This window comes from Drosophila subobscura, chromosome A (genome assembly GCF_008121235.1).
Source record: "Drosophila subobscura isolate 14011-0131.10 chromosome A, UCBerk_Dsub_1.0, whole genome shotgun sequence".
Taxonomy (NCBI): Eukaryota; Metazoa; Arthropoda; class Insecta; order Diptera; family Drosophilidae; genus Drosophila; species Drosophila subobscura.
The window spans coordinates 10,467,149-10,492,535 of NC_048530.1; the positions used below are offsets into that span (position 1 = coordinate 10,467,149).

At 40.5% G+C, this 25,387-nt stretch overlaps 3 protein-coding genes across 6 annotated transcripts in view; 1 reads left to right on the top strand and 2 right to left on the bottom strand.

The window, feature by feature from the left end:
* Positions 1-816, bottom strand: part of LOC117903281 (DDB1- and CUL4-associated factor 6-like) — an 18,768-nt gene extending 17,952 nt beyond the window's left edge. Inside the window, exon 1 of the mRNA XM_034815198.1 lies at positions 806-816. The gene's annotated coding sequence lies outside the window, so the exon portion shown is untranslated. The remainder of the gene's footprint in view (positions 1-805) is intronic.
* The window catches only part of LOC117903287 (abscission/NoCut checkpoint regulator), an 18,731-nt gene extending 14,117 nt beyond the window's left edge, over positions 1-4,614 (top strand). Inside the window, exon 5 of the mRNA XM_034815212.1 lies at positions 4,604-4,614. The gene's annotated coding sequence lies outside the window, so the exon portion shown is untranslated. The remainder of the gene's footprint in view (positions 1-4,603) is intronic.
* The window catches only part of LOC117903283 (neuronal acetylcholine receptor subunit alpha-7), a 27,444-nt gene continuing 3,120 nt past the window's right edge, over positions 1,064-25,387 (bottom strand). For 2 of the 4 annotated variants that reach the window (XM_034815204.1, XM_034815203.1), the window contains 14 exons: positions 21,410-22,249; positions 17,918-18,057; positions 17,038-17,082; positions 16,619-16,728; positions 16,062-16,242; positions 15,322-15,397; positions 14,946-15,140; positions 13,699-13,785; positions 7,327-7,436; positions 3,693-3,847; positions 3,432-3,548; positions 1,553-1,715; positions 1,254-1,397; positions 1,064-1,199 (listed from right to left, as the gene is read on the bottom strand). In XM_034815204.1, the coding sequence (XP_034671095.1) occupies positions 1,191-1,199; positions 1,254-1,397; positions 1,553-1,715; positions 3,432-3,548; positions 3,693-3,847; positions 7,327-7,436; positions 13,699-13,785; positions 14,946-15,140; positions 15,322-15,397; positions 16,062-16,242; positions 16,619-16,728; positions 17,038-17,082; positions 17,918-18,057; positions 21,410-21,503 (1,626 nt within the window). In that variant the 5' untranslated portion in view covers positions 21,504-22,249 and the 3' untranslated portion in view covers positions 1,064-1,190. Of the gene's footprint in view, positions 1,200-1,253; positions 1,398-1,552; positions 1,716-3,430; positions 3,549-3,692; positions 3,848-7,326; positions 7,437-12,781; positions 13,786-14,945; positions 15,141-15,321; positions 15,398-16,061; positions 16,243-16,618; positions 16,729-17,037; positions 17,083-17,917; positions 18,058-21,409; positions 22,250-25,387 lie in introns of those variants that run through there. The other 2 variants (XM_034815205.1, XM_034815206.1) reach the window with 2 other exon arrangements.

A 25,387-nucleotide genomic window follows, 5' to 3' on the forward strand; every position in this document is an offset into this window, starting at 1 on the left:
AGAGCGTACATACTCGTATTTAAGCATCTATTTTTTATTTTGTTAGGAATGTTGCATGGGAATAGCAACTCTTGGTCTTCCATCTAATCGTATTCGCAAAGCCGAACACTCTGGCCAGACTGAAAGTGCATATGTATGTACATTGTACATGTATGAATGTGCACTCATACATGATCGTATCAGAAAGTTACATACGTACAAATGTATGTATGTATGTATGTATGTATGTTTAGGCATATGAATGAAATTCTTGTACGCAAATTTTGGTTTGATTTGTCAATTACTTTGATAAAGGGTCTGTCTATTCTCATCGCTTACTTTTGCTCATCTTTTCAATGCGTTCTGCATATGGATCGACAGTGTGTTATTTAAGTTCTGATTATTTTCACATTATTAATCGATTCAATGGATTTGCGAGAGTGGCACCAGCATGCCAGCACCATCTCCTTTTTGTATTCCATTTCCATTTGTTCTTTTCTCACTTTGAATTTATTGTGACTGGTTAACGTTTTTCTTCTTTTGTTTTTAATACATTTTTCTATCACAGCAACATATTTGTATACACTATTTTATTTATCAAAATTCAAAATTCAAAATTTAGAAATACTCGTACATATGACAAAAAGCATGAAAAAGTACACAAATATCAAAAAATGAATTTAGCTGTATTCAACGTTGAAACTGAGAGTGAGAGGAGAACCAATTTGTCGTTAACACAATTCAACATATGTACGGGTACGGGTACGGGTACGGGTACGGGTAGGTGTGTACATAAGTAAGTATGTACATATGTAAGTACATGTACATACGAGTATTAGTTTCATTGTCCATACAAAATACATATATACATTTTGTATATACAAGTATGTATGTACTCTTCAGATTTCACTTTAAGAGCTGCCGATACATCTATCGAAAATGTAAACAGGAAGACCAAAGGATCAACTGATTGGATGCCGAAGGAATGCCAGTTTAAAAAGCGTGTGCCCGTGCACACCCAGTTCGCCTAGGTTCATGCACAAATATGTAGGTGTGTATGTCTGTTGTTTTGATTTCTTCGTTTTCGCACATTTAAAAAAACGAAATGTTCGAAGGTTAGTCCGTATCACACGAACAAGCCGCTGTAGACAGTCGTGCTCTGCCTCCTCAAACGTTTTCTCCCACCCATCCTCCTCAGCCAGCGTCCGTTTTTACGGGAACTGCAATCAAGATCGTTAGGTAATACACAAAAATGAATATACTGAAACACTTACGATGAAATGCGGTGCTGAGAACAAAACGGCCAGGGTTGCAATAATAGTGAAGAGCGTGAAAATAATAAGGCACAATCGATCCACGACCATAGCAGCGAATTTCCAGTCTCGTGTTATGTCGCCAGTCTCGTCCTCTTTTTTCAGCTAATGGTGGACACAAATATTCAAACAATTAAATGGGAATATATGGGAACCCTCTAGAGCTCTGGAATGTCAGCTTCAAATTCAATTTCAATTTCAACAAAGAAAATCCATTGTGGCACCTCCTTATACTCCTCCTTATGCAGAGGGACTCTCACCTGATCGGTTATCCAGCGCAGCTCCTTCAGTATCAGCGCCAGCTCATACTCCGCCGATGAGCTCAGACAGGTGTGGGAGATGGCCTCATGCATGCGGGCCTCAGCAACAGCAGCCACCGGTCCGACTGGGCCCACGGGTCCAACGCTGCTGTCATCCCCCTGCCTGTTGGACACGTTGGATAAGTGCATAAACACCCAGAAGTATTCCAATCAATCAAGAAACCCTCCACCTGAACCCGCCAGATACCAAAGTACCAAAGGCCACTTCATCTCCTTAAAATAAATGACTTATAGCCGCCATATGGAAATCAGAATAACATCAAATCATAAACATCAAACCCGGTACTCAGTTGGTCTAGGCAAAGGCTATAAAATACCAAGATGCTGCGTGATCGAACAAAGAGATGTTCTACCCGGTACTCGAAGAGCAAAAGGGGGCATATTGAATTTGTGCTCGAAAGTGGATGTACAATAACACACGGAAGGAAACGTTTCCGACCCCATAAAGTATTATCTTGACTGCTCTGATATCCAGCTGAATTAACGCAGAAACGTAGAGAATTCCCATATGTGCCAGTTTCAGGATCAGATCAGGTTAGGGTGCAGTGCCTACCCCACGAACTTGAGTCTCACCTCTCAGCCATTCGAAAGTTATGAGTATTCCACTAAGCACATCGACCTTTATTTTAAATATATTTTTAAATAAAAACATATGAAAAACATGACACATGCGGGCAAAAACACACAACACTGACAAATATGTTACTAACCTATAATTTTACATACCTGATCTGTGATTTTCTATCATTACAACTTGAACTTTTTGTTCATCAATCATATTATCCCGTCTGATCTTGATCTGGTTCTTACAGTCGTGAACTAGTTTTCAACTGACATTGTCTAGAATCGACCCTAGTCTTCAACTGAAATCATCATGAAATGACTCTCATGGTGAACTCTCGTCTTGAACATCTACATCAATGGCCGGCACGACTACGTTCACATGTTTTGCAGTGCGTTTGTGTGCGTAAAAGGGAACAAAACACGAGTGAAAATTGTTATTTTATTATTGCCTTTCACTGTTGTACACTGTACACTGTACGTGTAGCGGCAGCGCAGTAGCGGAACACTTTCCTATGCTTATGAGATACGGCTGTGCCGTCCATTGATCTACATTCATCTACACACACCTCTTAAAATATTATCTATGGTTTTCCGACCGCTGTAAGTACTGTAAAATGTACTGTGATCTAATGTATGGTTTGTGCTGTGAGCGAGGAGTGATAATAACTTGATTCTAATGATTCTAGCCGGAGCTTAAGCAATTTTTAACGGTTTAAATATTATAGATGCATCTGTCATCTACATCTACATCTACATCTCTTTTTTAACCCGGTTTTCGAAGAGTACAATTATTTGTGCTCGATGTGTAACATATGTAACGCACAGAAGGAAACGTTTCCGACCACAAAAAGTATTTATATTCTTGATCTCTGTCTGTCCGTCTGTCCGACCGTCTGTCCGCCGGTTCTTCCCGATAAGCGAGCTACAGAAACCCAATGTTGCACCCATCCTGCTGTGATATCACACACTAATGTACAAGTGTGTTTCGAAAAGAGTCGAAAGTATGTGGCACAATTTTCAAGATACAAGAAAACCAAAAACGCAGTTCCGTAGGTCATGGATCTATCCATAGATCTATCAGATCTTCGACTTTGGATCAGATTGGGAGTAAATAAATGAATGAGGGCCACCCCTCCAGCGACCAGCGTTTGCTTGCTCAATCTCTCTCGCTCGCACAATCTGAGTGGTGCAGTGTTTTCAAGTGGTAGTATTGGTAGATTTAATTATCCAGTCCAAGTCTGTGGAATGAACTCACCTGTACATTGTCCTGTAATATGTCGGCTGGTGCGCCAGCGTGGAGCTGGCACATCGATGATTACAGCGAAAATCATCGTCTATGTCAAGGACATTTGCGAGCAGCGACTTCGAGGATCTGTATTTGCGTTGAAACCACAGAAAATAGTTAGGAGCTGACGGAACTTCACACGATATTAGGATAAGTAATTATGCGGTTGAAGTGTAGAAGAGTGGAAGAGTGGAAGAGTGGAAATGTTAGTGGAAGACAGCCGACGGTTACCTTTCCTTGAGCTCAACGTTTTGTATATGTTGCTTTTTGTCGCCTGCAGTTGACGGGCCCGCTGAGGAGGGCGGTGGCGGACATTCGTATCCAACCTGTCCGGGTCTTTGCATGCGCAATATGCAAGGTAACCAATAAAGGAATATTACTCTTATCTGTGTGTGCGAGTTCGACAGAGAGACGGAGTGTTTGGGTAATGCGGTTAAAAATAATAGCAATAAGTATTTCAAAGGGTTTTCCAATTTGATCGATTTCGTTTGAATTTAATTGTATTTTTTTGTTTATGATTCAGAATTATGTTAATGTCAGTTTATTTTTGGGTTTTTGGTTTGGCGCAGTTTTTATTTATTTTGTTTCCGTTATTTTGTTTTTGTTTTTAGCAGTTGTTTGGTGTTAAAGACACAGTAGTGACAGCAGTTTTCGTTCCAGTTTTCGTTGATACGCATGATATGGTTTTGAATGGACAGAATGAGAGTCATTTCAGTTTAAAGTTTTTGGATTAGTGGTTAATTGTTAGAGTGTTCATTACGTTACGGTTTGTGAATTTCATTTCATGTTTTTAAATTTAATTTAATACGTTTGTTTTTAGCACATCGGTCGGATATGGGAAACGTGTGTTGTGATTTTTTGTTGTTATGTACATAAAGTGTGGAATGGGATAGGTTGGATGGTTGGATGGTTGGATGGTTGGAAGTGATGGGGATTCGCGTTGTTGCCATTGCATTTAATGTTGTCGGGTTTAACGAATTGAATTGATTTTTGTACGTTTTTTAGTGTTGTTTTTTATGCAGGAAGTTGCAAGGATAGGTACAGAGACGGAGAGACGGAGAGGCGGAGAAACGTATAGACGGAGAGCGAGAGAGAAAGAAAGATACACACAGAAAGACAGTTTAGGAGGCAGTTAAGTTGAGTTGTTAGCGTTGAGAGTAGTTGAGTTGCCGGTTAGCGTAGTTGTTGGTTGGTTGGTTGGTTGGTTGGTTGGTTGTATTTGTAGTAGTTGGCCAGAGTTTAAGTTAGAAAAATAAGAATTTTGTGAGATTATTGGTGGTGTTATTGTCTTAATCAGGTAGTTAGTTACGAGTATATGAAATAATATAGGAAGAGTTATATGACGAGTAAATGCAATTCGAGTAATAAATATGAATATGATAAGAACCGAAATTGCTCTGCTTAAATAATATCGAAAGCAAATGTACTATTTATTACTATTAGGAGCGAAAAATTATACGGTTAGTAAATCTCGACTGTATACTTTACTTTATATATTAAGTTGACTTTTATTCTATTATTTGGATTTATTTAGAAGTTTCAAGTCACTTTGTGCGAAAGGGGAGACATGATTATTTGTGGGCTAGGTGTTTTTGTTTATGATTTATTCTCAATATCCAGAAAAGAGTGGCAAATGTGATAGAAATGTGCTTGTTTGTACGAACACAATTATGTTCCACATACGTACATACAAATGAACATATGTACATACATGCGTATGTACATATGTATGTATGTACATCTTTGGTGTTTTGTTCAAATTATAGTGCAGACTATCTGCCTCACTAGATAGCTCGATAGCTGCACTGAAACAGGTTCACTTGGTTTCCACTGATTGGGTTTTGTTATGCCAGAGTGTACAAGTACTGTATGTACGAGTGCCCCGAAACACGAGAATAGGAGTAAGCTTCTCGATGCGATTTGCAAAAAGAAAGTAATTGCTTCTGGAAAAGTGCCAAGTAATGCACGAATTGGCATTGATTGCAGAGAGGCTTGAGTTGTTCTCTGGCAATTTTTAGACAAATTTAGGAGTCCAGTCCAGGCAGTCAGTAGAACTGCAAGAGCATACATACAAATGTAAGTAGTTGCTATATAAAATCATCATTAACAGCCACAAAAGCCGTGAAGCTGCAATTTCGTATCTTGCTTGCGAAGTTATTATTAATGGAAACCTACATACATATGTACATACATGCATACATACATACATACACATGTATGTACAGCTGCGGTCATCGTAAAAGCCTTCCACTAATGACCATGTCAAGAAATCATTAAATATTTTATTTTATTCCACAAACAATTGCGGCTACCGTTGCTAAGCTTAATGGTTATGACCATGTTGAAGGATGAGCCTCTGGCAGTTTTAACTTTACGAACTTTTAATTCGATGCACGCAGAGTTTACATTTCTTTCTCGACATTTGTCTGTTGACTGATTTTATGTACATAACAAGAGTAACGGAAATCTTTGTAAGCGAAAGCGTGTAGCCTTAAGAGCATCATTGCTCGCAACAGCGGAGCACTTCCCTACGTACATACATTGGTAATACAGATCCGCTCCGTTCGTTGATCTACATGTGTGCATTTATGTATCCAAAAATCACGAATTCGTAGAATGTCATTACTTGAAGCTCGAATATTGCGACCGCAACTGTACTTGGATGTAAGTATGTATGTATGTATGTATATATGTATGTGTGTATGTAGATATGTATATACAAGTCATTTACGTGCAAGTGTGATTTTCAGAGAGTTTTTTCGGGCAAGTTCTGCAAGCACATATGTACATACATATGTATAAATAAGTAAATATTAATATGTATATGTATTGACTTGTCAGAATGTCGCTTTGGTCGTTATTGATTATTATTCTTTCCCTGTTGTGCGTACAATGTGGCATCAACACACATACATATCTTCATATTTTTGTACATACATAACATATGTACAATACATATGTATGCACATATGCATGGATTAAGGTGTGTATTTGATCATTTTCTTGACTCGTCAGCGTGTGAAGTGCAGTGCACAGTGTAGTAAGTACTAGTGTAGTGAAGTGAAGTGCGTGTTTGTGCGGATGCTGGAGCTCTGCATGAACTAATCAACACTTCGACCATGGAGTCCGGATCGAGAAGATGTTAATTCAAGGTATTGCTCAAAGTATGCAAACATACATACATACATACATATGTGTGTATATGTTTATCGTAGCTTCGGCGGGTAACACTTTGAATATGATTCACATTACAGTTATGTACATACAAAAATGTACATACATATGTAAATATATGCATGGCACAGGCGGTGAGCCCTCATTTGCAATAACAAAATTGTCGTGAAAATGGAACTAATTTGGATCATTGAAGCAGATCACTGCAAAACAAGCCACATTTACATATATATTTATTTATGTATGTAAGTACATACATATTTATGTAACCATATGTTTATGTATGTAAACTTGTTCTATGCCAGAAAGCTCGTTCCCTGTGCAATCATGCGGGGCAGGGTGCTTGATCGCACTTACTTTTACATACATATGTATGCATGTATGCATGTCTGTGTGTATGCATGTGTATGTACATTTATGTATGTGTTTATATTGGGGCTTAGTTTATTGGAGGTAAAAGTGTATGGAAAAATTATAGATATACTTTTGGATGTCAGTAATGTATGTACAAACATCTGTTTGTTTGTGTGCGTAAACCTCAGATGAGTAAATGATATTAAAAAGTAATTGGTATTGTTCGAAAACTAAGACTCGGCAATGGAAGTTGTTTTTTGGTTTTTTGTTTTTTTGTTTTGTTTTTTATAAAATAAGTAAGTAGTTAGTTATGTTAATTTGAATATATAAACATTACCCATTCACTCATTTCATGCGTATCTGGATTTCTATGATGATAATTGAGGATAAGTATGGTTGACACAACTGATGAGGCCACCATAAACATAATGCAATTGAAATAAGTTCCTAGAAGGACACAAAAATGACACAAACATTGTGGTAATTGTTCGATTCGTTTTGTGGATTTTCTTCTTTTTCTTTTTCTTTTTGTTTTGGTTTTTGTTTTTTATTTTGTTCTTAGCCTAGTCCCAAATCGATATCGATGACTGGAGCATGACTGACCGCTCCTCCGTTGCATCCTAATCGCACCTACAGCTGCATGTACATACATATGTACATTGTACATTGTACACTGTACATGTGTACACACTCGTAAGTGCCGTTAGTTACCTCTGCGGGTCAGTATTTGTCAGCGTTCTAGTGTGGTTTATGTATGCCCTTTTTTTTTCAACAGAGTTTCAAACAAATTAAAGCGCCCTCTTGTGTCGTCCGGTTTATGTGTGTGTGTGTGTGTGTGTGTGTGTATATGTATATGTACGCATGTCTGCGGTATATAATGTACATAATTGTGTGTTCTTTGTGGTTATTACTGTTAAATTGGAAAGACACTGAATATACTAAATTGTTTGCCTTGCATGTTCAAGTGTGTGTGTGTGTGTGTGTGTGTGTAAGTCCACTTGAGTGTATTTGAAGGCGAGTAGAAATAAGAGTTAAGAAAAAGAGTTGAATTCTGTTTTCTTGTTATTGAGGAGTACGAGTATAAGAGAAAGAGAGGAGAAAAACAATAAATTAAGTTAAGCTGTTACGTAAGTGAATGCTTTGTTATTTTACAATCTAATTCGCGTCAGTTAAATACACGATCATATTTGTACTAATAGGTTGAATGGTCCTACGGTACGGTCCACAGGCGGCCTGGCCCGTATCAAATTTGTGGCTCATTTCATAACAAAATCTCAGCTCCGCCATTGGCACAGGAGTTCGAGTTCTGGCTGTGAACTGAGCCGCTCATTTGTGTAGCTAGGTTTTTCATCTCCCTCCCACTGTTGGAAGCTTGAGGCGACGACACACCCTCACCTCACTTTCCTCACCTTTAGACAATTGGCAATTGGCAATTGACAATTGACTAATGCGTCGACCTGCTGTTACGTCATTTCTTTTAGTGTACAACCAATTATCCGCAATCATCATTTTTGTTTAAAAATCGAGATCTAATCTAAAATTTTCTCCATTTTTTGAGCTATAGATTGTTGAAGACGTTTTCTATGGTGGTGGAAGCATAAAGGATTTTGTTGTAATGGTTATGTTTTTTGTTGTGGGTTTTGTTTTGTTCCTTTCATTTAAGTTGCATTTGGATTTGAGAGTTGTTATTTTATTTGTTTTATTTAAAAAACGTTGCTTGTTTATCGTTAATATTAAAGTTCATTTATTTATGTTATGCACAGTGATGGGCAAGAAACAAAAAATAACATGATCAAACCATAATGGAAAGCTGTACACAGAGTTCGCCTTTTCGATGGGGACAGTCAACTGTTTAGCTATCATCAAGCCTTCGGTTGCAAATGGGCTTCTGTACTAAATGTAACATATAATTATGGGAGCTAAATACTAAATAGATATGTACATACACATGTACATATGTATGTATGGATATTTGAAGGGAGTTTTCTCTTTGAATAGGGAAATTTGCTCCGATAACGGACCAAGAATCTATCATTATTAATCGATCGGTTGAATGATCTACAGAGTTTTCGATAACATCATTATTAGCATATGTACATATGTATGTCTGTACATATGTATGAGTTGAATGTGAAGGAAACGAATTGGAAACTTCCGCTGGGAAAAGTATAAACTGATGGTCTATGCTATGTAACGATGAGTTAGTATTTTGAGAAAATGACTTGAGTATGTCAACTGTTTGCAAATTGAGAATCACTGCGACTGGCGACAATTTGTAGTTGGAAGTGAGTTTATGTATGGCTCTACAAAACATGTTTCTTGGGGCACACACGCTCACCCTATCGCATCAGTTGCATGGAACACTAAGGACTCTTAAGTATGACATTTTCAGTTCTTCTGTGTACGGCCGCTAGTCTAACGCTTTGATGAACGCACACGTAGGAGAGGAGCACTACATGTTGTTGTTTTCTCTTTGGTTTTTTAACGTGTATACAAAGATATATGATGAGAAATACATACGTTTGCTTAATAGGTATGCAGGTATGTAGGTATGTACATGTATGTATGTATGTCGTGTAAAATAATGATATTTACATGTATAGGTAAGACAAACAAGAGTTTGCTACGTATAGATGCTAATCTGATGTACATATGGCATTGGTTCAGAGCACGAGTGCATACATACATTTGTGAGAAACAAATGGAAATGGTGGGTGGTTGGAGCTTTAAAAACATATGTAGTCATATGTAGTAGTAGCATACAAAATGATAATATTAACAGGATTTCTATTCTACAACACTACGTCGCGATTAAAAACGAACAAAAGAAATAACGAATCGTCTGAAAGAGAATCTTGCACAGATATCGGGTCCCACAAGATGGAATAAACTACAAATACAGCATACCCCATTTACTCTTCGAGTACCGGGCATAATTAATAGATAAGCGATTCTAACGATAGTATCGGATTTTATCTAGCTGAAACAATTTAAGCGCCATCCAAATTCCGGTCGATATCTGGTAGTTTGAGGACCTATTCAACTATTTATTATTTATAGAGCATGTATTTATTTTATAGTACAAATATACGGTCCAGTCAAGATAGTTCACATCTGTCATATATTTTGCTCCGCAGACAGTGGAACGATATTTTGTTTTTGTTATGTTGGGCAAGAATGATGAAAGGTCAAAGGATCAAGCTCGAAGCGTACGGGCAACCGACGTGTAGAAATTTTTGGTGAGGATAGTGGCATTAATCCACCAGACAGAAAGTCCAATCTATACTGCAAGGCAGAGATAGCATGGAACACTGTGATAAATGTGTATTGCCATAGCTATAAGTCTGGGTTCGAAGATAATAATTACAGCACCAGCAATCAGACGACTCAGAACTTTTTCAAGAATATTTACAGCTTGACTAAGTATTGGTTGAAATAGAGAGAGAGACAGATAACGATACAAGGCAGATTAAAGAAATAAACTAAAACAAAGAGTATTGGGCCATAGTCGTACATATGTAGGACTAGATGTATGCATTTTGTATAGATGTGTGTATGTGTTTGTACATAATTGACATAATTTGACATTAGTATTTACATTGTTGTCTCCCCTTTTGTGTGTTTTCGTAGTGGTTAAGGAGCACCAATAAGATTGTCGACTTCAGCATCCAGCAATGCCATTCCTGTCTGGGTTTTAAGCTTAAATATTGGTGTACATAAATATGTGTGTATGTGGCTTCCCTGTGGCTGTGTTTTTATCCAAAGCTGTGTTGACTTTGAGGTCGTATCCTCACTTTGAAACGATAGTATCTACACTATTTACCATCCCTAGTTGGTGTGGAACGCGGCAATTGGAACATCGAAATTGTTGTTCTTGTGTGTTGTGTATGTAATGCAAGGCTGTGTTTTATTTCTACCAAAAGTCGAACATCGTTGAATAAATATTTAATATTAACCAATTGAAGTGCATTCTCAGTTGTTCCTTGGAACGCTTAATCAGCTTCTAGATGCTGCCATCCTCCAATTTAATTGCACAACGAGTCAACAGACACGTTCTTTACACACACGGAATTGCTACTGGAACTTAGCCATACATATGTTTTTTTTGGGGGACGAATTGGACTTGAGGTGAAGGAAGGTCAAGCTATGGGATTGGGCACATTTGTGTTCCTGCATGCCAACAAGAACATTTTTTCTTTTACATTATGTGGTAGTGGTCCCTAGCAAAAAACCTCACTGGCACAAGCGAAACAGAACGGAACAGAATCGGAAATAACAAAATCAGAAATCCAAAATCATAAAATATAATCGAAATTTCACGAACGATTGCATACGAATAATGTTGATCTGATCTACATACATTAATGGGTATGAATATAAGTACATACATACATACACATGTATGTGTTGCGATAGCTACAACGAAAAAAAAGGAAATCAAATAAATCAAATGAAAACTTTATTGAAGATGCATTGAGTTGACCATCTACGAGTACGCCTATGATGAGCTCGTGCTCGGTAGAATGGGGTTCGGGTTCAGCGGCCATACCAGTCCTCGTTACAAAACAAAAGTACATACATATGTACATACATATGTACATATTGCGTACATCAACCATGTACACATGTACATATGTATACCTATGTAGCATAAGTACACTTAACTCACTCGGGAATTTGTGTGAGCGCATGTGTTCGGTGTTCTCAATGATTCAACGTGCATCCATAAATACACAGTAAATGCATGTAGATATGTATTTTGGTGGGTTGTTTTATGTATTTGGTTGTATGTATTGTGTGCTGATAAATATTTAAGTTGATGGCAAATGTTCTGGAGTGGAAACAGTGCTGTGTGGGTGGGCGGGTTGGATTTGGCATGCAGTTTGTACGCAGTATTTACACGATAAGTATTGTGAAACTAAGTCAATGTATACGTGGGCATTTATTTAAATACATATATGAGAGATCGTTTCCATAACTCAACAAAATGAATGCTTATGAGAATGTATTCCGCTTTACCTTACTGACTCCTCATGTGGCTCGAGCGCCCAACACCGCCACTTCAATTACAAGAAAAATCGAGTTTGATTCGAGTTTGATTTGATGTTCGAGTAAATACATAATGTGAACCATTGGCTTGTGCCGGTTAAACATAACGAATCTTCAAACCCGGTGACCAGCAGCAAGTTGTGGAACTGTAGACCGGACGAATGGGCAACTGACGGGACAACATACAACAACAAAAACAATGGGTATTTGGCGGATGTGATGGACTATCAATCTTTTATTGTATTCTGATTCCAGTTACTGGCATACTGGCATACTGGTTGGAGGCACGTTGTTCATTCAGCTGTGAAAGAGCGCCTTCTCCAATAGAATGAAAGTAGAGTTGAAATGCCACAATGCCTTTACATTTGACAGAAACATGACCATAAAAATATCCAAATGTTTAGCTAATATCGATGTAAAAATGTATTTGAATAAGCAAAAGTTTACTTTTCGGCACTTTTTGTTTTGTTTAAATCATGTTTTCGATTGCTAGAAAGATGACCCTTTAGAAAAATTGTTCCAACCAGTCTTCGCCGCATATTAAACTATCCAAAAACAAAAGGGGAAAACTGCTGCAGTCTCAGCTAACCTGCACATTTGTAGGTGTTGTTGGTCCAGGAGCTTTCGTTCCGTGTGACAGATGTTTAAATTACATTTAAAGAACAAACTACAAAACATATTTGGCGCAACATTACAACCATTTGATGGATACATCAAAAGTTTTGATGCAAAACACGCGCATTTAAAAGAAACTCGCATCCATATTTTGACCCAACTTTTGCTGAAATATGAGCTTGAAATGATCGCCTCGAATCTCGAAATCGACAGGCTGGAGTGATACTTTAATTCATAAAAAACAAAGCTCTTCCAGCTGAACCCTAAGGGCCCGGTTGGGCAATGGGCACTGCATTATCCCGGCTATCTTGTGGTGCACTGCTGCTTTCACTTCCACGGTGCAGTGTCTAGCTAGGGCAATGTTTCAGCGTCTTCCCGATCTGAAAAAGCAACCAGCCAGCATGCCGCTAACAAAGGAAAACTCAGCCATTCCTTGCTGCATCCACCACGGAAATCAGGAGAAAACTCAGCCACAAAAGTGCAGGGCCATCAATCCAAAAAATGTCTGTAGAAACGTGGAACAACGGGATTATCAGATGACACTATTCGTTCTTTCAGAAGAAACTTCATCGGTGAAAAAGTTATGCATCAAAACTGGTTTTCCCATATTTGGTTTAAAACTCTTCATTTGGAAGTGGGCTCGTTGTGGGGCAAGTAAACGTTCATTAATTGTTGTTAGAATATTGTATGACTGCGACTTCAAATCTCTGTGTGTGTGTGTGTGTGTGTGTGTGTGTGTGCGTGTGTGCCGAAGTGTACAGTTTATTGAATCTTGCGAAAGCCCTGACATTGAATTGTTACTTGCAGTCCATTTAAATTGTGTGTGCCCCAACTTTCGGAAATCATAAACTTCGTACTAGAAAGACGACAAATATAACGTAAGAAAAACGTTCAATACAAACGTTGAGGCATCGATCGTGGCTGCGCGGAAAATTAGAATCTTTGCTGATTAGTTTCTGAGTGAATTGAGAGTGCGTTAAGAAGTTTTAGATAAGTAGTACTTAGTTGTGGGAGTCGGAGGTTTCCCTTTCCAGTCTGTACTTACCAAGTAGCGGCACGGCGTCGGAGGTCGCCGGCATTGTCTCGGCAACCATGTTGAGGAAGACTGTGAGCGATAGTAAGATAGTAACTCCTAGAAATACGCAAGACACAATTAAAATGACAGTCGCTGCGCTGGTCAGCTGAGGAAACACAAGCTCAGTAAGAGGGGTGGAAGAGAGACAGCATGAAATCAAATACAAATTGTGAAGTTATTACATTTATCCTTGAGTTACTCGAGTGCCAAATTGCTCAAATTCGAGCACAACCCAAATGAAGATACGAGAAACAGAAGATTATTCAGGGGTCTTTTTTGGTCCGGCTGATCCCTCAGTGTTCCTGCTGCTGAGATTCTGGTACTTATGCATGAACGTACAAATGGGAGTGTGATGGTAATTGTGGTGCTGTGTTTTATTTTCACTTTTGCTTTTGCCGCGTTCAATAAAAAACTACTACCATATTCTCTGCGCTGAACCTCAAGGTCCGTTGGGGAGCTAAGTAGTCGGTCCATGGGGGGTCTTTATGGTTCTTACTGTCACGCTTTCCCCTTTTTTTTTCTAGTGCTGTGAAACCCAACTTATTAAGGAGTGTTTAGCAACGCTAAATATGTAGATCCTCGTTCGTTGGGCTAATTTGGCTCTGTAAGTTTTAAGTATAATTTGAAAACCACTCTGTCCATCCTCTTTGTATGTAATCAGAAAAGGGGCAGATTGGATGTACAATGTGTGGCTGGCATCTGTGTTTTCCCTGTGATTTTTGTTTGTTTTTTCAGAGGTTGCGCTTCGTTTTTTAATCTGAATCTTGATGTTTTTCAATGAGGATTGCGCTCCACATATCTTTCTCTTTTCCCTGGGGTTGGCAGCTAATTAATTCCCGGCTACTTTGCTACCTTACTTCAGTTAGTGCATCCCAATTGTGTTCGTACTTTTTTATTCACAGAGCACTGAACTCACTAACCCTACAGAGTTTTCGTAATTTCCCTGATTAACGTTTGATAACAACGTTATTGAGTTGAGCAAAATTATTTGCACACTTGAGCAATTTTTCAACTGGGTAACAGGTACATAGGTTGGAAAAGTTCAGGTTTTTGCTTCAGTTGGTGCTTTGATTTGATTAGATTTGGATTCAGCCGAGCCATAAACTGTTCATTAATCTACTGACAGTGGGTGGAAAACAGACAGAGAGAGAGAGAGAGAGAGAGGCTGAGAAAAGAAGGAAGGGGAGATAGAGTGTGTAGGACTGGACAACACTTACCAAGTGAGAGCTTCTCACCAGAATCTGGTGGAAGCGTAAACCCTAGCAGTGCCATGGATGCAATTAGTACGCACGGTACAATTAAATTGAAAAAATAATAAAGGGTTTTGCGTCGTATCAAAATGGCGAATGTTATGTCAATATAAGGTTCTGGGCAGCAATTATAGTAGATTTCATTTCGTTTGCCGGGCACACCTGGTGGTTGGTTTTTTGGGATGGGAACGAATTGAATGACAGATGATGAGTTAGATATAGAAGAAAAGATTAAATATTGAGATATTACATTTGCATCGACATGTGATTTATTCAAATTGAGATTAATTATTCCCACATATCTCACCAGACTATGTTCGGTGTCCCCTGTTTCTCAACTTACCTAGCAGATCCCACTCTCCGTTTGTTATGAAGCTGGAAATGTCTCCTCCAGCTTCGTCCTGCAACTGCAGATCCAACTGTCAAAGTGAAAAATTAATAGAATAAAATCATAACTAAACGCTGTTATTTCTTGTTTGCTAATTTGAACACAAAACTGTGTGGCTAGCCTTCGGCAGTGCTGCTGCACTCTCTCTCTGCACCTGCCGCTTCAACTGCAACCATGATCGATTTGGTTGCGAATTGGTTTTTACTCGATTTTGGACAAAAATATGTAGGTGCCAAAAAAGCTTGGCATCTTAAACATTGTTGACCCAGGACGTGATTTAAATATAATTGTTTATTGCGTTTCATTAGAAAACAACACAAATCGTGTAATACATCTACATATTCGTCGCCTTGCTGCCAACAAATACATTTTGTGCAAATAAAAAACAGTTGAAGAGGGTATGCTCAGTGAGAGTGCGGCCGCCAGAGATTCCGTTACTTTAATCGTCGAATCTCTCGTTCACTGCGCCGCTGCGCCGCGGCTCTTGACTATTCGCGGCTTCCATTCTCCCGCTCCCTCGTCTGTTCACCGTCGCTTATGCGTGCTTACATTTACCGTTGCTTTGGCGCATTGCACAACGATCCGAATACAGGCGTGGGCGCGAATATTGCGCTGGCTTATAAAAGGTTGCATTCGGAGACCCATCCCTGTTGGAACACAGGGGAGTGTGCTCGGACTTTTTTTGGTTCACTCACCTGAAAGCCATCGTAGGTCCACGATCCAAATTTCATTTCACATCGTTGATCGTCAAATGGGAACCAAGTGATATCTATCTTGCACGTTGACTTGAAGATGCCCGGAGGAACGTACAAACAGCTCCCGTTATTGCGCACCACCACATTGGTGGCATAAGTGCCGTCGAAGCCCTCGTCCGCACTGCAATTTTAAAGTATAACCGAATGCATTCATTCATCAAATGGAATTCCATTACAATTTTATTCTAGGAAAAGGGGTCTTGTGGTTGAAAGGGGTATATTTAAGATGCTAAAAGTAACATTAGAACATAGCTAGAGGTTGTTGTTCCTTCACACAGATAACTATGAAAGTTGCCTAACAAATTCATTATGGTCTTTCGGCAATTATATTTAAATGGAAAAAGCAAGCTTCTGGCTTCAAATAGCGGCCGGCACCCATTTTTTTACTCATTGAGAACCCGGTATAAATATAACTACATATTCTAGTCGGTCATGGTAACATTTTATCTGCACCTACAATGTACATACATTTGTATGCACAATATTTCTATACCCACCTGTTGTACATGAGAACATCCGGCTTCCATAAACGATGCGGCGGAATTCGCAAGTCCCGCACACCACCAAACTCACTGGAATTCCAGCGTAGATTCATATCATTCCATTCCTGAAATATGAAAAACAAACATTAACTACATATATTTTTATTTAAGAATATTTATATGCCAGTTTTTACATCGTATATCGTCAATCGATGTAACATAAGAGACAGCACAAAAGTCAGGCGGAGTTTCGCAAAAAAAATGGGTATAATGGTTAAGAAAAATTATTTTTGAATGCAGCTTCGAGCTCCGCAGTTCAATAAAGATGATTCTTTATCATTTTTGTACTATTTTTCTAGATATATATATTTTTTGCATTATTGCTCATTACTATTTTGTTTATTTTGTTCAGTACTTGTGCACAGAAAACTTACCAGCTTAAGCCAAATATTTGTTATGAGCAATTGATTCTTTTCATCCTGCAAAGAGAGTAAATAAAACAGAATTAGATAGCTGTTAAATGTTATTAATTAAATGAAAACCTGTCTGGATAACGTAGCTGCTTACTTGTAAAAATACACTTCAGTTTCCTGCACACATTATTTAAGTTAGAATAAGTTAAAATCGTATGTGCACGGGTTCATCGCACTTCAGTTTTATGTTTGGTCAGTTTTTCATGTTTTTTGCCAACTCAAAGCATTCGTGTTAGCTCCACTGCCTCCACTGACAAAGTAGAATCAAGCATCACAAAGCAAAGCTTTGAATCTTTTGGATTGTAGAGAAGGGCCCAACGACTGCTGGTCTATGGGTGGAGCTTGATGTCTATAGCTTCATCCATGAGCGGCTCCTGTATGGCTGGGCACCGCCTGGCCATTGCCTAGATTTTCTCCACTGCGGTTTTCTTTCGTTGTCTCACCTCGTCGGATTCCGTCTGCCCTACTTCACTACGATTCATTCAAATCGCAAGCTAGCCCCCCTCACCAGCCGCCTCTCTCTCTCTCTCTCTCGCTTTGTAATCCCAAACTGTTTGCAAATCGACAAGGAAAGACGGTGTGCCTGTGCCTGTGCCATTTAATTAGCGTATTTCGAGGCTCTTTACATAAGAGAAAGGACTATTTACAATGCCGGACGAGCCTTATCTGGACGAGCGTGGCCGCACCTTATATCCGTTTCATCCAATTAATTCTCGCTGTCCGCACTCACCCACACCTCACACTCTCCGACTCTCCCTGCCCACACTTTGGCGCAGTTGAATATACCTTAAACATTTGTTGCAAGATGGCAATTTACTTTATGGTTTGTTGCATTACTTACCACATCAATGATTTGCATGAGCGTTAGTCCGAAACTCAACTGCAAGGGATCTGACTCATTCACCACAGGCCGCTCCAAGCTGTTGTAGTTGTCCAGAAGTGCATGCAGCAAGCGCTTCTCGTGGGGGCCGGCAAAGCAAGCTATAGAAATAATTACAATAAAACGGGGTAACATTTTAGCAGAAAATCAGTCGCTGGTGCACACATGTCGCACTTCGGTATACGGCTTGTAAATGTATTTGAATTTTACGTAAAATGCAAGCACAACTGACAATTTCATTTGCACATTCCATGACCCAAAGGCCAAAGATTTTGCATTCCTTTTTGGTCCCGAAACGGAATACAGCTTAAAAGATTTTGTTAATAGCCCAGCCGGGTCTGTGTCTTGGAGTTAGGGTATCTTTTGTTCGATGCAAAGTTAACCATTTTCTTGCTGCTGCTGCTGCTGCTGCTACCCACATTTGGCATTCATTGCTTGTGCCGTTGACCCCACAATTTCCGGCAACGGGTGGCAAGAAGAGACAGAAGTAGCACCGGAAGACATATCCGTTGGGTGCAGTCAGGAGCCGGCGACAACATGGAAATTATTGCAACGGTGACGACACAGGCAGAAGGCAAACACAACGTGCTAATAGCACTATTATAGTGCTTGAGTATGCCTCCTGTCTCCTGCCCCCTGCCTCATCTTCACTGTGCTCTGTGCACTTATCTAGCAAACAGAGAATACATTTCTCTTCAAGTTGTTACTTTCTCTGGCATATTCTGGCAAGCAGTACGCATGCTTTTGGATGTGTGTTTCATTTAAGAATGTTAATTAATAAGTTCTCTTTCTGTGAAGATTGTGATTTGGCAGAAAACCTTCCTTTCTTTGATTCGAATTCTGTGATTGCTTAACGACTCTTTTCAGCTCTTGGCCGATTACTTTCTAGACTAATGCAACGGCTGCGACAAGGTCTCAAGCTGTTAGCGGTGCTGGTGCTGGTGCTGCTTTTGCAACCAAAAACAAAATGTAGCATCCTGTTGGCGCTAACAGGTGACAGCAGTGACTAATTGGCAGAAAATCCACATGACAACAATTTGCTGAGGCATAAAGATGAACGGTGGGGGCGCGGGCGCGGTGCCCTCTTCTCTGATCGACACTCTGGTATTGTCTGTCGTGTTCTTTATTCACCTTTCAAAGTGGCACAGCCATACAACGATGTCAAGTAGTTTGTTTGCACATCTTCTGCTAACAATGTGTCCATCTGTCAACCAATTAATCAAACCATCTATTGAGCTCAACAGCGTGCAATGGCAGACTGCCTGCCACCTGCCACCTGAACCACTGCACTGCAGCCACTCAGGAATCCCCACATCTTCTGTTCGCATTGTTGTCCGAAAAACGAGACCCCCTGAGTTCCTGTGTCATCTACGGACTTTTTGGAGGACTTGGAAAGCCTCTCGAGTCCAAGACTCTACAGTTTTCTTTTGGCAACCACCCCGCCCCACTACCCTCCCACTTCCATTCTACAAATTCTAAATATACGCAGAGTAACCCCGAAGTAAGTTCAATGGCGGCACTGCCAACGCATCAATTAGTTACACATTAGCCAACAATTAGCATGCTTCATAACAGTGGAGGTGCCACGTCCCTGCCCTACCCAGAAGTTGCTAATCAAATATTTACACCAGGGAAGGTACGGCCCAGCCGGGCTGCATTCTCTGCAGCACTTTCCCTCGTTTGCTGTGCTGCGCCTGAATTATTCAGAAAGAGGGAAAACACTTGATGTCTAATGGCGTTTGCTTGCCCGATTACAATAGCGTGAGTGGCAGCGGTAAAGCATTTAAGAAGTTGAGGCCAGATGCGCTCTCTGCTGCATTTCTCCTGCAGATGCATCCATGCACCCACGACGAAATTGTACAAGGTGGTCTCGTTGACGACTACTTTCAAGTTGTATGAAAAAGATTTAAGATGGAGGAATGTGCAACACATTGGATGTTTGATGAACTGCTACTGGTAGCAATAACTAAATATGTGTGGGTTTATGTTTATTGTTTATAAGTAAAGGTTAATAAGTGATTGGATATGGTACTTGTAATGGTACAAGAATTTGATTTCTGCGTCGTCTGGTCTCGCACACCTTTTACGGCGGAGGTTGGATGGAAATTTCCCCGACGCTCTCTCGCCGATCGGTTGTCCGCTCTCGCTCTCAATTCGCTCTCAATTCGCCCTCCTTCGTTTTCTCTTTGCGTTTGCTCTCGCGCTTGGAATTCGCAGTGACGCGAATTCGCCCTTGCTTGTTTTGGTGTTTTGTCTAGGGATCGTAATTGGCATAACCCAGAGCACATAGTATGTACATATGTATGTACATACATGCATACATATGTATGTACATGAAGAGGTCTGCTAAGTCTTTAACGAGTTTGATCTTTTGCATTTGTAGTTTTTCGGCTGCTGATTTTGTGGTAGGCACATGAATATTTCCAGTTGCTATTCAGACATCCATCCATCCATACATGCATATGTATATATAATCATATGTGTATATGTATATATGTACATATGTATGTATGTATATAGGTTCGTTAGTTGTGACTTATGCTAATGCACTTTCTTGCAAAGTCGTCTTGACACGCTCGCAGCCTGGGCAAAGGGTAAAAGTGTAACCAAAAGCGGTACGCGCCAGACATTAATAAGCTTCTTATGCATACGAGACCCATTCCCCATTCCCCATCCCCCATCCCACCATCCACTTAAGTATACGCGCGGCGCGTCGCTTCACTCTTCATTCCATTCGATTCCCCATCATTCACGGCTATCTCCCCATGCTGCTGGGTAAGAAATCAAGCAGCACGGTAACTTCCTCATTTGCTTAACCTCCTGCAAGGCAGCCAGACCAGACCAGCCCAGCACAGCACAGCCCAGCACAGACTTGTCCTTCGCAGCACACAAAGCTGCAGCAACGAAAGACACATGCTGGGGCGAGTGCGAGTATGTTGGAGTGCTTCCCTGACATTGCCTACTTATGCAAATGTCTAAAATACTTGGGAGTACAATGACAGAGCGCATCATTGCAGCCCCAGACGGAACACGGCAAGAGAAGTACTCTACTCTCTGCACTCCCCACTCCACACTCCACACTCTACTCTCTAATCTCTTCTGGTACAGCAAATTAGCTGGCAATGCATGATATGGAAGATACTCGGCTGTTGCTTGGCTTTACTCATTCTCTGCTCTTTTCACTGCGAGATTTGTGTGGTGGAGTGAAAGTGAACCCTTTCAAATAAAAGTCTTTGGGTGCTGGTAATCGATTTCTTTGCTTGTGTCCATAAGCGGACAGGCCCGAGTGATTTCCATAGACATTTGATACTTGCCAAAGCATTTCTGAGTCTTGAATATTATTTGCTGGTACAGCCTAGACGCTCGAATGAAATATTACACAATTGTTTGCCATTTCTTTCACCCGCCCAGAGTTACAGAAGAGTATTTATGAATATTTAGCAGAGCACTCACCTGGCAGCATAACGAGAAATCCCAGGCCATAAGCCAACCATTTGACGGCGTCAGAGGCGGCTCTAGATGATACGTGTGGCTCCAAGAAATTCATTCTGTCCAATTAAGTAGATTTGAAAAGATTTGTTTGACCGATTTATTGTTGCTTGTGTCCGGTCTCAGTATCACTCGAGCTCTGACAGCAATCCACCCAAACCGTAGCCGATGGACAAGAGACAGGCGCTAACAGTTCTCCACGGCAAGTGATTTTTCTTGCCTAGTTCCTGGCCATTTTATGTCATCACAATCGGTTGATCCTCGAGCGAAGGGACAGTATGGGGCTGGAATGGTGCTGTTGTGTCGCAAGTCAGTGACTGCTCCTGGCTCTGATTATCTCGGCATACATTTTTCTGGGCGTTCAATTGCAGGTACCATTTATCGCTGACTGAACGGTGTCTTGTCTGTGCCTGGTCGTAGGTCGGCTCGGTGGTCTCTCAATCTCTACCTTATTTCAGGCTGTCATGACAACCCGACAAGAAGTATTCCTTGAAGTTTGTGACACCCTCCAGGCGGTCGCTTGGCTTATGGGACAATCTTGTGCCTGTCCGGGATCAGTCAGGTTCTATTGCGTTCACTCAGATTATGGCTTTACCACACAGCTCTGTATTTGCTAATTGAATTTCCAGTCTGATTTCCTTTAAACAATGAACAATACAATTCCATTTCAATGCAGAGCTTTTCCTAGTCGATGTCTTCGAGTGCTTATGGTCAATAATTGTATTTTGTTTATTCAATAGTTGTCACAATCAACGCTCGATGAAAACTGTTTGTGTGGATCACAGCTGGCATTTTGTGGAGGAGCTGCAAAGTAATCGGAAATAATATCTCTTATAAAGTTTGTATTTAAAAAGAGGCGTACAATAATGATCCACTCTAACCCTTTTTCGGGGATCTGATAAATATGAATATTCTCTACGGTACGGCGCCTTTTGTGGGCGCGGAAGAGCACTTGCAACAGTGTGACATCAAAGCACTCTGGAATCAAAATTTGATGCTGCAGCCCTCAACTTTTCACGCTCTTTATTAAAAGCCAGGTCAGCTGCTTTATTAATAAACCATCGAGTACTCGGACGGAGAACTTCTAGATTTAGTCTTTCCCCGCCCTGTCACGAAAAAAAGAGAAAAGTTTTTATTTGCTTTGGGGGCCGCCTCTGGGTATCTTCTTCTTGGACTTTGGCTTTGATTTTTGCTGCTTCTGGACCGAGGGCGGCTTGTGAGGGGCCCCGGAAAGTAGTCTACGACTCGTCGCACATTGCAGATTGGTAGTCGCCTCCTTAGCCTTGACATTTTCTGACCGGGATGGGGGATTTTGTAAGCTTGCTGCTCAGCTCTGGCTTGGTGCAGGGCAGGGCAGGGCAGGGGCTTGGGACACGTTCCCGCTGGCAGTGTCTAGCCGAGTGGCTTGGGTGTGCCTCAGACGATGCCCCGAGGGCTGGACCCTAAAGTGGGCTCCCACACGCTGCAGGTGCGTTTTTGCCTCCTCCAACTGCTTCGTGATTACTTCACGGCTCGCGGGCTTCTGCATGCCCGTCAGCTGTTGTGTCATACATTTTACAGTCTGGTAAGAGAGTGGCACGAGAGTGCGAGAATGACTGGCATAAGCCGGAAACGAACCACAGATTACTAGAAGTTACTAGAAAATGTAATGACATCTTTTTGTAAAGCCAAGACACAACACAACCATAAAAGATACCAAACTGAATCACATCTTGAGTGCATAACTTTTTATCAATTACTTTTTCTGCTCTGGGTACTCATTTATCACAAAGTTCTTCGACTTTTGCCGCGTCTTTTCTCTTTAAATCGGTTCTCGTGGCCTTGAAAATATCAGTCACTTGGCTGCATTCACTCAGGAATGTATGAAAAGGTAAACGTTTCGTTTGCAACGTGTTAAATATCTCGTTTTATTGTGAGGCTCTAGCATCCCGAAAGCAGAATAGCAATTTTTTTATGTAAAGATAAGGAATATCGGCTATGGCTCTCAGTACCACATGTTGTCAGAGATGCAAAGTTCGCTGAGCGTCAGCAAAGTTTTCCGATCAATTTCATTTCATTCACTTTGCATTTTAGTTTTGGGCTTTTAATGAAAGAAACCTAAAAAGAAAAGGAGTTTCTGATGGAAGTGTGTAAAGCGGAAGAGCCAAAATAGGAAGCTTTCCTCAATACTTAAGTCAGCGACAAATAAAACTCTTACATATGTACATACATATGTACAAACGGATGTACATATGTATTTATGTGCATGTACTTTACTGGCATTTTATCCATAAAACCTCTTGTATTAAGGAAACATTTTCGCTCGCTGTTCGAGTTCTTTTGGCGAGTTGCGGAACATTAATCGAAATGGAAGAGAAATATGTATGCGGATACCATGGATACAAATGGAAATACACTGGAAATTGTATTTGTTTTCGTAATGATATTTGCTGAGCTGTGCCCCGTTAAGTCAAATCATAATCGTTGGCCCATGCCCAACCCATAACCTGCAGATGAAACTGCTGGTTGATGTATTGTTTGCCTTGTTGCGCATCTGAGCGGTGATTGATTGATTGATGAGCGTTAATTTAGCGGTACCAGTCGGGTAGTGATAAGGGAGGATGAAGACACAGCCCCCACATTACGAACCTCCACTGCATTTTCCCATCGCTTTTTTGTATGTGCTATCACATGGTACCGCCACCTTCCTCCCCATTGGCGTGAGAAGTATTTAAGGAATCAGATGGATATGCTTAAGTATCGATATCCAAACTCCACCAAACTCCTCTCCCCCCGAACGGCTCCAGGTGGCACAAAACTGATGCAGCAATAACTTAACCAGGGCCTTTTCTCAACCAAAAAGCTCTTCTATGGCGGGGTGTGATTTTGCGCCCCATAGACAGAGGGGAGCGCGCGGGAACTCAATTCTCTTTTCGCCCATGCTTCGTCTCTGACCGACATCCTGCTGCCCAGGTGGAAGTTTCAACTCAGACCCGTGGCACAGTGGACAATTTCAACGTGCTAAATTAATAAGTGAATGGGAGAGTTCAATGCATTTTTGCACACTGAAACAATTTTCAACTTTGAGTTAAAATCTTCTTGAGGATTTGATTAGATGCGTATATTCAATAGAATATCCAAAGCGCTCATACAACTTTTCGACTTTTGCCACTTCTTTACGGCTGAGTCCCCACTGTGCCGCACCAAAGACTTCAGCGCTGGCCGATGCATTGACGAAGCCGAGTAGCATTTCAGAGGCGAAGGATAGACCAAAAGAGAATTGAAGTGCTAGCCCCGCGCGCGCGCCCTTACCAATGAAGCGTCAAACGAAAATTGAAAAAGCATTTGCTCCTCATGCAATATCTTTGCATTGCATAGTCTCTGCCGGTACCGGCCATATTCTGATTGCTTGTGCATTTAACTGTATTATGCAAATGCAGTTTGTTTTTTTTGTGCCAATTCCTTTCACGATAAAGGTTTATTTGTCGAACTATTCAAGCATAACTCTTCTACCAAGTGAAGTTCCTGCCAAAGACAGGAGCACAAAGAAACTCTAAGGGGGAACGTGCACTGTGACCTTGATGAACAAAACAAAACAAACAAGAAAAATATGCACAAATATGAAATAAAATGGCGTTTATCCTGTTGAATGCGCTGTCATGAAAGTTCCACAAAAAGTAATAAAAGATTCAAAGGAACTTCTGTTCATGGTTTATTCTCAAAAATCCCAACTAGTGAAACTCAATGGCAGAGTTACGACTTTTCCAATTTGAAAGCTTTGGAAAATACACGTAAAATGTCAACGTGTTAAAATATGCCAACAGCTACAGACATACATACATACATACATATGCATCTCGTGTGTACATCGCAGTCGTCGGAGTTGCGGGCGAAGCGGAGAGAAAACACAAAACAAAAAAAAACAGTTATGCTCTGCACTCAGGAGAAGTGAAGTGGTTGCGG